The 15,178-nt window shown below is 37.8% G+C and overlaps 1 protein-coding gene across 2 annotated transcripts in view; it reads right to left on the bottom strand.

Moving 5' to 3' along the window:
• KLHL4 (kelch like family member 4) overlaps nucleotides 1-15,178 on the bottom strand; it is a 76,464-nt gene that overhangs the window by 16,060 nt on the left and 45,226 nt on the right. For both annotated transcript variants that reach the window (XM_027690572.1, XM_027690571.1), the window contains exons 3-5: nucleotides 2,007-2,177; nucleotides 915-1,051; nucleotides 203-399 (exon numbers count right to left, since the gene is read on the bottom strand). In XM_027690572.1, the coding sequence (XP_027546373.1) occupies nucleotides 203-399; nucleotides 915-1,051; nucleotides 2,007-2,177 (505 nt within the window). The remainder of the gene's footprint in view (nucleotides 1-202; nucleotides 400-914; nucleotides 1,052-2,006; nucleotides 2,178-15,178) is intronic.

The raw sequence follows: 15,178 nt of genomic DNA, 5'->3' as shown, positions 1-15,178 counted from the left end.
GGCCCATTGCTGTTTGACTCTAGAAAATAGCCATGTGAAGGCCCCTATTACATTTTTTGGCAGAAATAGGTACCACTCATACTGCAAATTAAAGTTCACTAAGTATGTCTTTCTACAAGGCAAATTTTGAAAAGGGAAACAAGAGAAGTGAATATTTCTTTTCCTAATTATAATTGGAAAGCAATCAGCCTGTTCCCCTTACCATAGTGTATGTGTGTGCCACCTTCAGGAGCTCCGTGCAGCCCTGGGCATCTCCAAAGGAGCGGATCCCCAGGCAGTTGGAAGGATGGAGCTGCTTCATGAGGAAGTTGCAGCACACCTCAATAACCGGGGACAGCTGGAGAAGGCACGCTGCAGACAGCAAACTTTCTATAGTGTCTTCTTTTAACTCCAGGATACCTGTGCAGTTTCCATACAGCAAAAAAAAAATTAAAATGTTAAGTCATTTTCCTTGTATTTTCATTATTTGAAAGTTTGTCTCTCCCCAGTTCTTCTCTGGAAAGAAATGTCCCGTGGTTCACAAATTTATTTTCCTTTCTTGCTGAAGGGTTCTCTAAACATGTGTTTTAACAGACTTACAGGATTTGGTGGATTTTTCAATACAGCAGTTGGAAGTTTTTTGTTGGAACTTTAACAGTGTTAGATCTAATTTGGTTGAACAAAAAAAAGAAGTAAAAAAAAGTAAAGGTGTGATTAGAGAAAAACCTTTCCCAAAATGGGGCCCTGAGTAACCTGATCTAGTAGAGGGTGTCCCTGCCCACAGCAGGGCATTGGAACCAGATGATCTTTAAGGTCTCTTCCAACCCAAACTATTCTATGAAAACTTGTATATTAATTCATAAAAATATATGTAATAAGTCTGTATAACTTCAGAACCAGAAGCTGGGAGATCCCAGTGAGGGAGGCAGAATTACCTGTGTAGGCGTAGCGCACCAGAGCTTTCAGTGCCTCGGGATCCACTCCCTCCATCTTGATCTCCTCCTGCTTTGCTTCTCTCACATCATTAGTGAACATGGCAGCAAAGTAATCAGAAACTGCACTGAGAACCAGCCTGGAAATAGAGCAGTTTGGGACAGCAAATGACATCCTAATCTCAATAGCAGGCAGAAAATTCAGTGTCGTTATGTCATAAATAGTGCGTGCAATAGAAACATATTTAGCATAGTATTCAAGTCTTATAGCAGCAAGTAATAAAGTTAAGAGAGTAATTAGTAATCTAATTTTCTCCCAAAGTGCTTGTTCAGGCAGATTTTCTTCACTGATCTTGCTGTAGTGTGACAGCAGCAAGAAGGGAAGATGGACAATGTCAGCGGTTTGTACTTGAATTTCTTTCCATTGAAAATAAGAGGTATGAAACGTTGATTACATCAGATTATTCCACACTAGTTGATGTCCTAATTATAGCAACTGTTCACTCACAGCTAAGCAGGCAAGGCATAAACTAAGGTTGGAGATATCATGGAGATATATGGAGTTCTGGGCCCCTCAGTTCAGGAAGGATGTTGAGGTCCTGGAGCAGGTGCAGAGGAGAGCAATGATGCTGGGGAAGGGACTCGAGCACAAGTCCTATGAGGAGAGGCTGAGGGAGCTGGGGCTGTTCAGCCTGGAGAAGAGGAGGCTCAGGGGAGACCTCATCACTCTCTACAACTACCTGACAGGAGGGTGTAGCCAGGTTGGGGTTGGTCTCTTCTCCCGGGCAACTTCTCAGCAAGACAAGAGGGCTCCGTCTTAAGCTGTGCCAGGGAGGTTTAGGTTGGATATTAGGAATAATTTCTTTACAGAGAGAGTAATCAGCCATTGGAATGGGCTGCCCAGGGAAGTGGATTCTCTGTCCCTGGAGGTTTTTAAGCTGAGACTGGATGTGGCATCAGTGCCATGGGCTGGGAACCGCAGCGGTACTGGATCAAGGGTTGGACTTGATGATCTCTCTTGATGGTCCCTTCCAACCCAGCTGATTCTATGATTCTATGATCATCAAGCCACACCACCCATCCTGAGGAAGGTACCTGTGAGCTGGAATCTTCTGGTCTCCGGCGATGAGCAGCACGTCACAGAGCTGCTTCTGCTGCAGGTAATTCTCCATCTTGCGGAATGTTTGCTCGGCGTGGTTCGTGCACTGGAAATACTCATCAGAGCCATTGGAGGACATTCCCAGGGAGCTGCTGGTCGTGGACAGCCTGCCAGGGACAGAGGCCGTGAGTGCAGCACTATAAGTGCTCATTGCGTTGATTTTTGTTCAAAAGGCAGTACAGAAATCATTAAAATTATAAAGCACTCGTGATTCTGGTCTTACCGTCCCTTCTTCCAACTATTTCTGCTTCATGACTGGAAGTTTTCATTCACAAGGCTGCACATAAACTGTAGTTTACTACACTTATCTGTAGTAGGTTGTTCCACTGACTTATTTTAAGAGTTTTGCATCAATGATCATTCACAAACAGAACACATCAAAACCAAACCTGTTTTCCTGTGGTACTAAAAGCTAAAATATCTTTTGGTAGGAAATACTGGATATTACATGTCTTTGGGTCTTATTTCTCTTTCTCTTCTTACTTTGTACATTAAATTACATCACTAAATAACAATGAATCTAAAGATAATTTCATGAGGAGCATATAATTCTAGACAAATCACCAAGCTAAAGGCTGATGGAATCAGTTCATTGTATGGCCTTTAGTATCTGAATGTAAATAATGAAGACAAAGTAAGTTCTCTGCCTTTCATGGAAATGTGCAATATAAATATATTCCTCCCACTCCAGAATTCTGTTAGCTCTTCCATTTATAAATGCTCATATTATTTTTTTCCAAACACGATTCCTTACTGCCTTTTAATATGGATTGGGTTGCAGATTGAAACACCTTTTTGACATTCTCTTAGAAAAATATTTCTTTTCTATTGATCTGTTTTTAGTAAATAATGCATTTTTTGTATAAATGTATATCACACATCTTGAAAATGCTGCAATATTCACTCTATTTTAGCTAAAGATTATTTAGAAAAACATTTTCTCAGTTTAATATTGTATTTAATTCAAATGTAAAGCACCCGTATTTTTTAAATTTCCAAGCCCAAATAGGAAATAATGGCAGCTGGTTGACTAAATTTCCTGGTTGTCTTTGATACTGTAAATGCAAATTCATAAGTGATTAGAAAAGATCTCTTAATGAAATTAATGTATTAAATTTAGCAGAATATTGGATTACATCCACCATTGAACATCTAGTTCAGAAAGCAGAGAAAAAAAATTGGTAAATAAAAGGGCTAAATCAGGTTGAATCAGTATTATACTTTTAATTGCAAATACATTAAGATAGACCAAATCAGAGCTAGAAACTCACTGTCTTTCTTTTGAAGCTCTTTATTAGCAATTTCAAACCCATTTTATTTTACTTTATTTTTAAAGAAAAAGGGGCAAACCAAGTTCACCTATAATGTGTTTCCTTTGTAGTTTATGGCTTACAAAAATTAATTTGTCTCAGTGTGTTTAATGACTCTACTTTCTTATTTGTTTTCCTTCAATGCTTCATTGAAAATGAAGAAGCTGCAAAATTGGATTATATGCTCATTAGTTTTGCATCAGCTACTTGATGCCAAATTCATACTCTGTAACATTCTTGTTTTGCTATTTTTCTCTTAAGTTTTCTGTAATGGTTCTCAGAAAATTATTTTTCTAAAAAATATCTTTCAGATTCATTATATCCACTCCTAAGTGTTGTATCTAAGCCTTGATGTTTGCAGAAATCAACTAAAATAATACTCAACCATCCCTATTGCAACTAGACAGGACTAGTTGTGTGAAATCAATAATTCCCCATAGTCTGTATATATTTGTGGTTAGAGAATCATTTTCAGGGGCCTGTAAGTTTAATTATTTCATTTAGTCCTGGGTACTTTTTTCACATGTTTTGTAGAGTCACATTTAACTACAGCAGAAATACCACCAATATAATTAATTATTTCAAAGGCAATGGTCTTCAGAGACTGAAAAATACTGGAAGCAAAAGAAAGTGCTCGATTAATATTAATAAATATTAATATTATAATTGCTAGTTTATCTTCAGCAGCTGGTTCAAAATGGTAGGTAAAATATATTATGGAAGGGGAAATTAAATTCAAAGATAAATATTTATTCTCCTTAGTGTATGACTGTCAAACTCAAATATTGACCTTCAGAATGTAGTAGTGGGTACCAGTGAACTAAGGAAGTCAGAGATTAAAGTGTCTTAAAGGGAGAAGCCAGGAAATGTATCCTTGACTTTTTATGTTGAATTTTATTAGTGGATGTAGCACAAAGACAGGCAAGGGAGCTCCAAGTGGGCAGGTAGGAATCCCTTTGCCTGTCAGATCCTGTTCTGTGTGGGATGGATTAATGTGCTGGGAATGACATGTTAAGAGAACTCAAGGTTTCCTACTCAGAAAGGAATTGTGTGGCAGGTAGAGAAATATCTCTTTCTATAAAATGTGTACAAGTTTGGACAAGCAAAATCTGAATAATCTGAAGAATAAAAGTTTCCAACAGTGCATTAGCGGTATGATGACGAAAGAATTAGTTTTCCACTTAATCAGGAGGGAAAATTATCAATGAATTGCTCTGAAGAATCAGGAACCCAAATTTCTTAATGTCATTTTTGCATTAGTGTTCACTAGGACATGGAGTTGTGATAACACCATCAGCATTGGTAATAATGGCTTAAAACATGGTTTAGCCTAGAGAGAGAAATCTATATTTAGATTATTCCAAAGTAGCCAAGTTCTACGAATTTCATTTTAGGTAGAGAGCCAAGTGAAACAGTTTCAGAGTTTTCCTGTAAGGATCTGTGACGGTCTCATTTTTAAAAAGCAACATGGATTTTTGGAACAGATGATATAAACTGAAAACTTGAAGGGATACTCAAAAAGCATTAAGCATCTAGATGATAAGAGGGACATAAATACTAGCCAGCATGGCTGGTCAGAATGAATCATGTCAGAACATTGTAGGGTTTTTTATACAAGATACCAAAGCTTACTGGGAGAAAAAAAGGAGTTGTCAAAAGTCATCCTGCCTTTTGGATGACTCCTGACACTATTTCACATGACATTTTCAAAATCGAGCTGGGATGGCATGTTTTAAGTGTAATAAGTATGAGAGGGATGAATAACTTGTTTATCCACGCTTGAAATTTCTCAGGGATTCACTTCCAAAGGCAGACAGAGTGCTGAAAGCATTCCAGGCAAATCCTGCTCCTGATGCTGCTCCATAGTTTTATTGCAGAAAATCATATGATAGAAACAGGGTATAGTTGTTACATGGATATATGATAGTAAGGCATTTAAATTCAGAGGCACATATTTGCCTTTGCCTCATTGACCTTTAGGCAAATTTTTACTTTTCCAAGACCTGCTCCCACCTGTGTGTGTGTGTGAATAATTACCTAAATGAAACACAGGTGAAGAAATGACAGGTAACTGAGATTACACTGGACCCTGAGCAAGCTGGGACTCAAAAGTGATGTGCAGAGGTAAAATTTCACCTTTTCTTTAGTCAGAAGAATTAATGTAATAAGTTTTGTGATTCATTCCAGGCCTACAATTCTTTAAGTTTCTGAATTATGTAAAATTTATCTTCTGTCTTGGTGAAGTACTCTTCATTAACCAGCAGAGCACTCTTCTTTAATCAGTCTATAAAGGATAAATTCACATTTCCTCATTATTTAATTAGAACATGATAAAACATAAATGCCATTTATTTGCCATGTCCTTTTTAAAATTCAGTACGTTCTAAAGTGCCTCATTCAGTGCGACTGGGGCCAAAACCAGAAATTAAACCTTAAATAAGGGAGCTTAGAAGCCTAATATGGCATGAAAACTGGGTGATTTATTGGAGTGTTTTAATTTTGTTGTTGTTATTTATGTTTCTACGGTGATCACTTCTGCTCTTGGATGTTTGTTGAATGGGTATTTGTTGAATGTAGCTATTTAACCTCCTATGATGTTTGTGAAATTCACTGTGATCAAATAACAGTTCAGTTACTGGTGTCACTTACAGATTTGGGGTTTGGGTCACCTTCCCTCTGCACTGTCAATCCCATCAGCCACCAGCAGCAAATGGGTACCAGTGAGGGACATCAGACATCCTCCGGACTTTATCACAGCTGGAAATCCAATGTGACTCCAGCACTGTGGGGCACTGTTTGTGCTTCAGCTGTGACAAGGCCTGAGAAAAAACTGCAGCTTCATCAATTCAGTTTGTTTGTGCAGCAATATTTACAATGCAACTCATCATTTTCCTTTTCTCTCGTTTATTTTTGCTTATTTAAGAAAAGTACAGCCTCCAGACAGACAGCTCTGTCTGTGCAGCTGTGTGAGCTCTGACCCTCTGTCTGCTGGGCAATGTTGTGGGGCTGGAGACTCAGAGAGTCTGTTTTGCTACATCAATGATAGAGCTGCAGTATATGTTAGACACAAACCAGCAGCTAGCTGAGAAATTAAATATTCCAGTTAGGAAGCCATTTCTGAACACAGGAAAAACAGTGGGATAGTTGATGCACCCGTATTAATTGATGCTGATAAAATTTTACCACATCAGTAACTGTCCCAAACTCTGCCTTGACATTTCTACTGCAATTGTCTCCTTTATTATTTACTCATTGCAGTGTGAAGGTTTTAGGGTACAGGCAAAAAAACTTTGACCAAAAGAGTGTGGGAAATTGTACAATGTGTTGACAACTGATTTAACCACTTCCTGTAGAAGCCAGAAGTGTTCCCCTGCATGGTAAGATTCTGTGTCTGGCATGGTGAATCAATATTAAGTCACTTTACACTGGAATTTACCATGCAAGAAATGGTATAACGTGAACCCTGAGGAATACTCATTGTCTTGGTTAGCACAGATTCCAACAGCACAACAGCAGTCATCACTGCAGTGCATGATTTCCAATTTCACATTTGTATGACATGAGCGTGTTGGAGGAAAATTAAAAGTCATGAGGTAGAAATTCAGTAAGGCTGAGTCCTTCTTGCTCAACTTCCTTGTAGCCAGTGATAATCTTTCTAAAGAACAAAACAAATGATGTGACCAGAAGGCATGATATAGCACTATTTGGAACTGTCAAAATGTGCAAAATGAAAAATAATGGCTAAATGCTGCATAGGAGCCTGTGGCATTTTTATTTAGAGGACATAGGAAACAAAATACAAGCCAATGGCAAAAAAAACTTTGGTTTTCACTCCGAGCCTGACTATTGACAGATGAAACTAATTAACTCTGAGTTTCTTACTTCATTAAGCACCTTTCAGAAAGACTCCTGATGGGAGAGATTTTGGGGAAGAAGACCTGCTTTATGCTCTCCCCTTTTACTGCTGTTGGCTAAAATGGAACAAAGGGGAGCTTGAGAGATACATTAAATGTATCCCCACCAGTTGAAGGCACCACTTCAGGTTTTACTTTGTGACACTTACACAGTCATGCAAAATTTCAAGGGCTTGTTCCAAAATATCTCCTCACCTGATTCAGCTGATCTGTACCTTATTCCAGGCTAAACACTACTGCAATGGGGGGGGAAATGTGATTTTTAACCTACTCAGCCAGTGTGCCCTCTCCTAATTACAGATTTATTAGAAAAGAGTGACAGAGATGTATAAAGGTCTGCTCAGCCTCACAGGTAGAAAGAACATGTGAGAGGTAAATGAAGTGTTCTATTCTGCAAGGTTTTGTTTGCTACATAATTTTATCTGTGATAAATTCCTTCTTTCTCCTATTTGTGTAATTATATCCTAGTTTCCCTCTGTTATAGCCAAACATTTCTATGTGTTCATAGGTACAGACAACCTGATACCAAAGTATCCTCCAGCTCATTGTTACCTTCTTGTTTTCTGTCTCAGAAAACATAACTCAAATATAAATCTGGGAAGATATTTGAATAACTTATGCTGTTGTATTCATTTGTGGCTCAAATGAGGGGATTTTCTTTCAAGTCAGTACAATCCAACCAAAATTCAGTGAATGCCCTTCCATATTTACTGGGAGAAATTGTTACTGTTATAAACTATAAAGACTATTGTGCTTTATCTCTTCTTCTTACCCCTTGTCACTGACCTTCACTTTTTTTACTACCTGAGAATACTCATTATTATGTGCATTTTTGCTAATGTCAGGAATTAATATCCACTGAACATCTATTGTTCTTGCTCAGAAAAATAAGTTTTTGAGACAGCAGCTTACAGAAATTTTTTAGTGAGGAAACCTCTGTTCGTGAATCCTCAGCACCTTTCTAAGACTGAAGGAGAATTGTCTTTGCCACCTTTACAGATGGGATTTAAGTCTGCTTTTATTTGACAATATCAAGTGTATTTAACACTATTTCTGACAACATGTCTTAGTAAAACCTGTATTCTTGATGCCATTAGTGGCACTTATCCAATAATAGTGATAACTGCTCCAAGGAGCCAGATCTGTGTCAGCCTCAGCTCACTGAAATTGAATTGGAATAAAAACATGAAATCTAAATAAAAGTCATACACTAAATCAAAAGAAAAATAAAGGCTGAAAGTCTGTTACTGATATGAATTGTGGAAAATATTTTTTATAGTATTATTCTGACAGATTTTTTTCCTGGAGTGGTATTCATTATTCTAGGCCGGAGAGAGGCAAAATTGCATTGTAATGTGATCTTGCAGAAAATAACAGAGCAACTTCATTGCATTTATTCAATAAAATATGTCTTACAGCTTTGCTGAGGTTGTAATATAGCAATAACCAAATGAAGCATGTGATAATATGCTATAATATCTAGTCTGGAGAGAAGACACAAATCTTCCCTTAGATTGGTTTTCTGCCTCCTGAAGAAGGAATTGATTATTTAGTCTGCTTGCAATCTGTGTTGTTTCAGTGAAAATATGTTGCAAGCTATGCCTCACACTGTTCCCACGTTGTGTGATCTCCATCCTTAGAGGGTTATCAAGACCCAACTGGATAAAGCCCAGGGCAACCTGGGCTGATATCACAGCTGGCTGTGCTGTGAGCAGGGGTTGGGCTGGAGACCTCCTGAGATCCCTTCCAGCCCCAATTTTCCTATGATCCTATGGTCATGTGACTCCCAAAAATTTAAAATCTGAATGAAGGTAGTAATAAACTTAATGAGGGTTTGAAATCTAAAGGAAAAAGTCTTTAAGTAGATTAAGGTAAACACTTATCTGTTCCTGTCTCAATGCTTTAAGGGTGGTCTGAAAGCACTGATGCTCCTTTCTCTGGAAATTATTATGTTCCAGCTTCTCCTTTGGGAAGTTTCTGACACAGTTTTCTCTTATGGCTGTAAGAAACTACTAATAGTTATTTAATCTTTGTGCAATATCATATTTCTATTTTGTTGCCACTGACTGTGTTTCCCCTGGCAAGATGAAATGAGAGCTAATCAAATATCTTAGGGGTACTCAGCCTTTCCTGCCACCTTTTGCTAAAAAGTGTCCTCTGAGAACTTCTTTATTGAATAAAATTGATTTTCCCTCCAAATTCAATATGAAATTCAATTATTAAATTGAACAGGCAAAGCTGTAACTGTATTTATGTTACTTCTGGGTCAAGACCCTTTTTTGCTGGGGTTTTACCTTTCTGTCTTGCCATGAGTGTACAGACCACTTACTGCATTGCAAGTCCTTCCTCCAAGTAATTTACATTAGAAATTGGTCTTCCATTAGAGAGAGTACTTGGGGTATAGGAAAACTGAAAGGACCTCAGCAACAGTTTATAGAATAAAAAAGTAACAGATGAGAAAATTGTAAATCTATAAATTAGAAGTTTCACATTTAAGCTATTTTATTCTCCAAAATTATTTTAAATTATGGTTATGATTGAAAGCTACTCATTAGAAAAGGTAAAAAACAGTAGTTTTTACCATCAATTGATTTACAAATTGTCATAGCAGTAGCCAGTAAAAGTGGAATAACAGCCTTTATTTAATGACTTGACATATGAGGAACAAAAAAAGATGGTTTAGGAACTGTAGATACTCAAAACAACCTGTGAAAATTTCAAGGTGACATATCAGCCTGATGCATTTTGTTTAAATATGTAAGGAAATTATTTCAGACGGAGAACGAAAGCTCAGTAGTGTGTTAGTAAACACAGCAGAGCTCTCCTGCTCCATTGAATAGGCCAAACTGTCCCTCCAATCCTGATTTTGTTCTTTTATTAGTTGTGGTAAATTCAGCTTTGGATTCATTCATAACACCAAGTGGAAAAGTGTAAGGAAACTTTGAACAGCCCACGAGTAATTGAGCTCCATTGGAGTGAAGCAATAAGAGACACACAAATCTCCTGCCCTGTGGCATCCCATGGGAGCTTCATGCTGAGCGACTTTCTCAGCATATTGTACCAACAAGCCATCCTAAATTTCGTTTATAGGTGAATTTGGGATCCTTCCAGTGAATGAAAAAACGAATAAGATGAAAAAAATTAGTCCTGAGTTACAACTTTGTTCCGTGCTGTGCTTATCTCACTGATTCAGTGAGTTCTGATGGAACAGCCTGGCTCCTGCAGGATCACCAGGCTGGAGCTTCCCAGGAATCTGTCTTGCACTGCTCCTAAATCCACTGTGACAAGCTCTACCAGGAGACTGTGTTGGCTGCACTGCTGGGGGATTTTACTGGGTCAGACATCTCAGACAGAAAGATCAAAAGTCCATCCTAAGCCTCTGTCCCAGCACACAGAAGGGGGTGGGGGTAACTTATGGCACAGGAGGGAATTTCTGCCTTTACAGGGAGTTTTCTGTAAACTGAATAATGAGCTGGACAGACTGGAGACAGTTTTCTGTGAGTGACTCCTGTGAGACAGTCCTGAAAATCATGACCCAGAACAAGCATTTTCATCTTTAAATGCTTTTTACAAAGTATTGTTCTAACAGTACATTTGGTTTAAAACTCTTGATATAATCATAGTACAGCATTTGCACATGGTTTGATTTGCATTTCAGGACCCAGAAAAGCACAAAATTCCCTGGTGTAATGGACAAAATAAAGAACTTTCTGCAGAAAGCTGTAGTTGGGGTCTCAGCCCTCCCACCCTCTCGAAAAAGGGGCAGGTGCATCCCTGATCCCAACAGGCTGCAGCTGCCCCCCATGCTGGCACCTAGCTGGGCACTGAGGAGATAAAGCAGGGCACTGTGACAGTAAACCCTGCATGGAGCAGGTTACAGGATATGTTTTGGCAAGTCACATCTGCCCTAGGGTCAAAAGGGTGGCCAGGAATTGTGGTATCAGAGCTGACCTTTCTCCTTGTACTTTCACTGCGTAGATGGCAAAGGCAAATCTCTTGCTCTAGGTAGATGACTGTCTAAAACATGAACTCAAATGCAAAAACACAAAAGTAATGTTTGAACAAATATCTTCAGTCTAAAAACAGGGGTTCAATCACAAAGCTTTTGATTTATCACCGTAGTCACATCACAAACAGAAAAAACAAGCTTCCGCCAAAGACACTGAACATGACTAAGATAGAATTACAGAGATATTTTTGTCTGCCTCTGTGTATATGTGCATCTCTATTTCTTCACCTTCTGCAGTGCTCTGAAATGGTATGACATGGAGACACAGAGCTTTCCTGAGCATCTGTGCTAAATGAACACTGTAAAAGAGGTTTCCCTAGCAACACAAACCATATGTAATAGCTTAAAATAGCTTTTCTCCAACTCCTAGGATTTCTTAGTGGTTTGCTCACAATTTCCATTTAAATCAAGGTGTATTTGCCCAGTTCAAAAAGGTTCTTCATTTTCTCAACTTCTATTAAAACGAACAGGCTTTGAAAATCCTCATTTCTTGCAAGAATGCCTCCCTTCCTCTTGACTTCTAATTTGTCAGGTAAACTGAAGCATGGCAAATGGTGACAGTTGTAGTCCACTTTCTCAAACCTATTGCCTTTGTTTGCTGTACAAAACATTTTATTATAAGGATATTGATGTCTACTTAGTGTAGCAGGAAAGTTCTAGTTAAAGTCGTAGACTGATTTTTGTGATATTAGTATGAGAAAAGTGTGCAACTATATAATATAATGAGTCAGTCATACTGTACCTGAATTCCACTTTGCATCTGTGTAGCAGTTTGCAGTCAAATTCAGATAACTGAAAACCCTGCTCAGTTCTTACTGTGTCCCTTGGAAAATACTCTCTTTAACATGTGTAAACAGTGATACCAAATGGTTGAGTGATTTCTCTGAGTTAATAGAAGAAGCAGGTGAAAATTTAGAGATATAATCCATGGATACTGATTTTCAGATCCTTGTCATAAAGTTTAAAGGGTAGAAATTAAATCAAGTGTTAATATACAGGTGAGAAATCTAGATTTTTGTCCCGAGGTTTTCAAACTGAAGGAAGGATCAGGTATAAGGTATCACTTCGTTTTCCACTAAATATGTTTATTTAGCCTAAATGTGTTTTAGTTGAAAAAGCAAAAGAGCAAACTTTTAATCCTGTACGCTCCATGTGCTGTTTCAGAGCTGAATTAAGGCAGCCTCGTGCAACTGCAAATCACAGCATGAGAATACACTGCCCATTTCCTGCCAAGTATTTTTAAACTCCAGTCATTTAGATGTTATATCACATATTTCAACCTCTAATGAAGGCAGGGTGTTCCTTTAAATATTTTTAGTTCTCCTCCTTGTTCCCTGTGAGCAGCAGGCAGGTTTTGGTGGAACATTCTGATTTGTCCTAGAGAATGGAAACAGTCACTACAATGAAGTCAAAGGTGTTTTATGCTCATAATTGTTGGATGGGCAGAATTGCTGTAAAGAGCCAGGCTCTCTGCTCTTGTTCTATCTATTCTAATTCATTTTGAACTGAATTCTCCCTGTTAAGTGTTTGCTTCCAAAAGGAGGGAAGGGGGTGGGCTGGGAGCAGATTTGCTGTCAGAGCTGTGTGGGACATTCCTGTGCTGGTGCATCTGTTGGTGGAGTCACTGAGGTGGAGTCTGATGTCACAGAGGAGGAAATTTGGGTAGAACTTTGTTTTAGAGTTTTTTTTCTGAAGTTTTTCCTGTACTTATCTTAAGCTCTTTCTGTGAACTCCAACAGTACTTGAGCTTCGTTTTTGTATCTATTTTACCTGCATATCAATAGGTATGCCCTACATAAGCCATATTCTTTATGTTATCACCTGATATAGTAATTCCCTAAATATAATATCATTATTTTATCCTAGCAGAATGAAAGGAGCTAAACCAAACTGGTCTATATTGTGTTAACTTTGTTGTTTGACGGTAACTAACAAATCCCTTTAATTTTTAAAAGTGAAAGATTTCAGTAATGTTCATCATTACAGTATTTCAAAGCAAACAATTCAGCTCTTCCAAGGGTGAAAAGAAGCAGTTCCTTTCTTTCAGAACTGTCTGGCTACAAATTTCAAACCCAGCAAACCCTGTCCCCCTTTTCCAAGAATGCTTCAACAGCCATAGATTTCTTGTTGATCTTTCAATTGCATGTGCTCAGTATGTCTGTAAAAATTTCTCTGCATGGGGCACATGTGTTTAATCATCTCCTTAACTTTTTCTGGAGACATTAAGAAGTGATTTTAAGACCAGTAATAACTCTTTAAAAAGTAATTTAACAGCTGTCTTTGCTGAGAGGGAGCTCTATGGAGTGAAAATGAGAAGATAATTGAATCATAAAAAAATTGTTTTGAAATGAATGGAATTGTCCTAGTTTCTTAAATTACTATTAAATGGTATTTTTTTCCCTTGCCTGTAATAACTCATCTTTGAAAGCTAGGCATGTTAAATGTAGGCCTGTAAAATATTGTGTGTTTCTAGTAAGCCATATTATTTCTCATTTTAGCTTTCTTGGTGGGTGAATAGAGTTAGACTTGATGACATCCAGAGGTTCTTTTCAGCTTACATTTTTCTCTTATTCTATTTATGCAGCTATGAAAAAATATTTTGAATAAATATCCACTCCTTCCGCAGGGTGAATATAACATTAATTTCAAAATACAAACCTACTTATCCCTTTTATCTTTAATAGTGTTTCAGCCCACTTAGATTTCACATACTTTTTGCTTTTTCAAGTTCTTCAGAAAATGTCATAATAGAAGATGAGAGTAGGAATAAAATCTGAGGATACCTTTGAGACATATTGATTCTAATTTCTGTAGCAAAAGCTCTTGTATGAGGCCAAAGAGTTTGTTAAGTCAGAATCAATTCATTGGTCACTGTTCATTGATTACTAACTGCTGGGAAAAATGTGATTCTCCTCTTAGATTTTAACCCTGCATCAAATATCATTTACTATAACTTTATAGATTTTCTACAGTTAGCAAACATTAGATAACAAATTTTCTTGGTTACTCTCACCTATAATTTTCAACCAGTTGGGAGTGAATTTCCATATTTAATTCTATTAAAACTCAGCTTGATGTTCACTGAGTATCTCGTGTGCTACACGTGCCTTAGTTCAGTTCATACCTACAACCAAAGGGATCTCTGGCACTTGCACATGCAGCACCACAGTGATGCCAGTGGCTGTTCCCCAACCACCATTCCCTGGAATGTTCCCTCAATCCCTGCTGCCATCAGCTCTTCCACCCCACTAAATCCTTGCAGGGCCACGTGGGCTGTTCTAGCAGCACCTCTGAGAGATCCGCTACAAAATCTTGAATAATCCATTTCAAATGTCTCCAATTTCAAATTCATATTTTGACCTTCAGCTAAAGATCATTCCTAGAAGACAATTAGTTTTTCCTTGTCCCCCGGGTAGCATTGAAGCATTTTGGTTATCCACAACAGACTTGCATAAAGTCACCTTTTATAAATATACTCCTGAAATAGGTATTAAATTGCTATAAGTGCTAAAGAAACTGCAAAATTTTCCTCAAGACACAAACATAATTTCTTTTTTCTAGTTGTTAACTCTTGCCAAATTCTACAGTTAAAAGTAATTATTATTTCTAAGCACTGAGAAATAAGAGAGAAGATTAACAGTCAGCAGAATTTGCCAAGAACAACATGTCCAAGCAAAGTGAAGTGCCTCATTAATAGGTTTTAGTAGACATTATGGAGAACAGAAAAGAAGTGGTTGCCATTTATATCTTGGACATGAGAATATTATTTGACACTGTCTCAGACAGTACTAAGTTCAACCTGAAGGACTGTTTGGAGTAAACCATTATGGAATGAGTGAGAAACTAGTTTAAAATCATGCTACTAAAGTAATTAT

Source organism: Neopelma chrysocephalum, unplaced genomic scaffold (genome assembly GCF_003984885.1).
Source record: "Neopelma chrysocephalum unplaced genomic scaffold, ASM398488v2 Primary Assembly neopelma1_81, whole genome shotgun sequence".
Lineage (NCBI taxonomy): Eukaryota > Metazoa > Chordata > Aves > Passeriformes > Pipridae > Neopelma > Neopelma chrysocephalum.
This window is presented reverse-complemented; position numbering and strand designations above follow the sequence as displayed.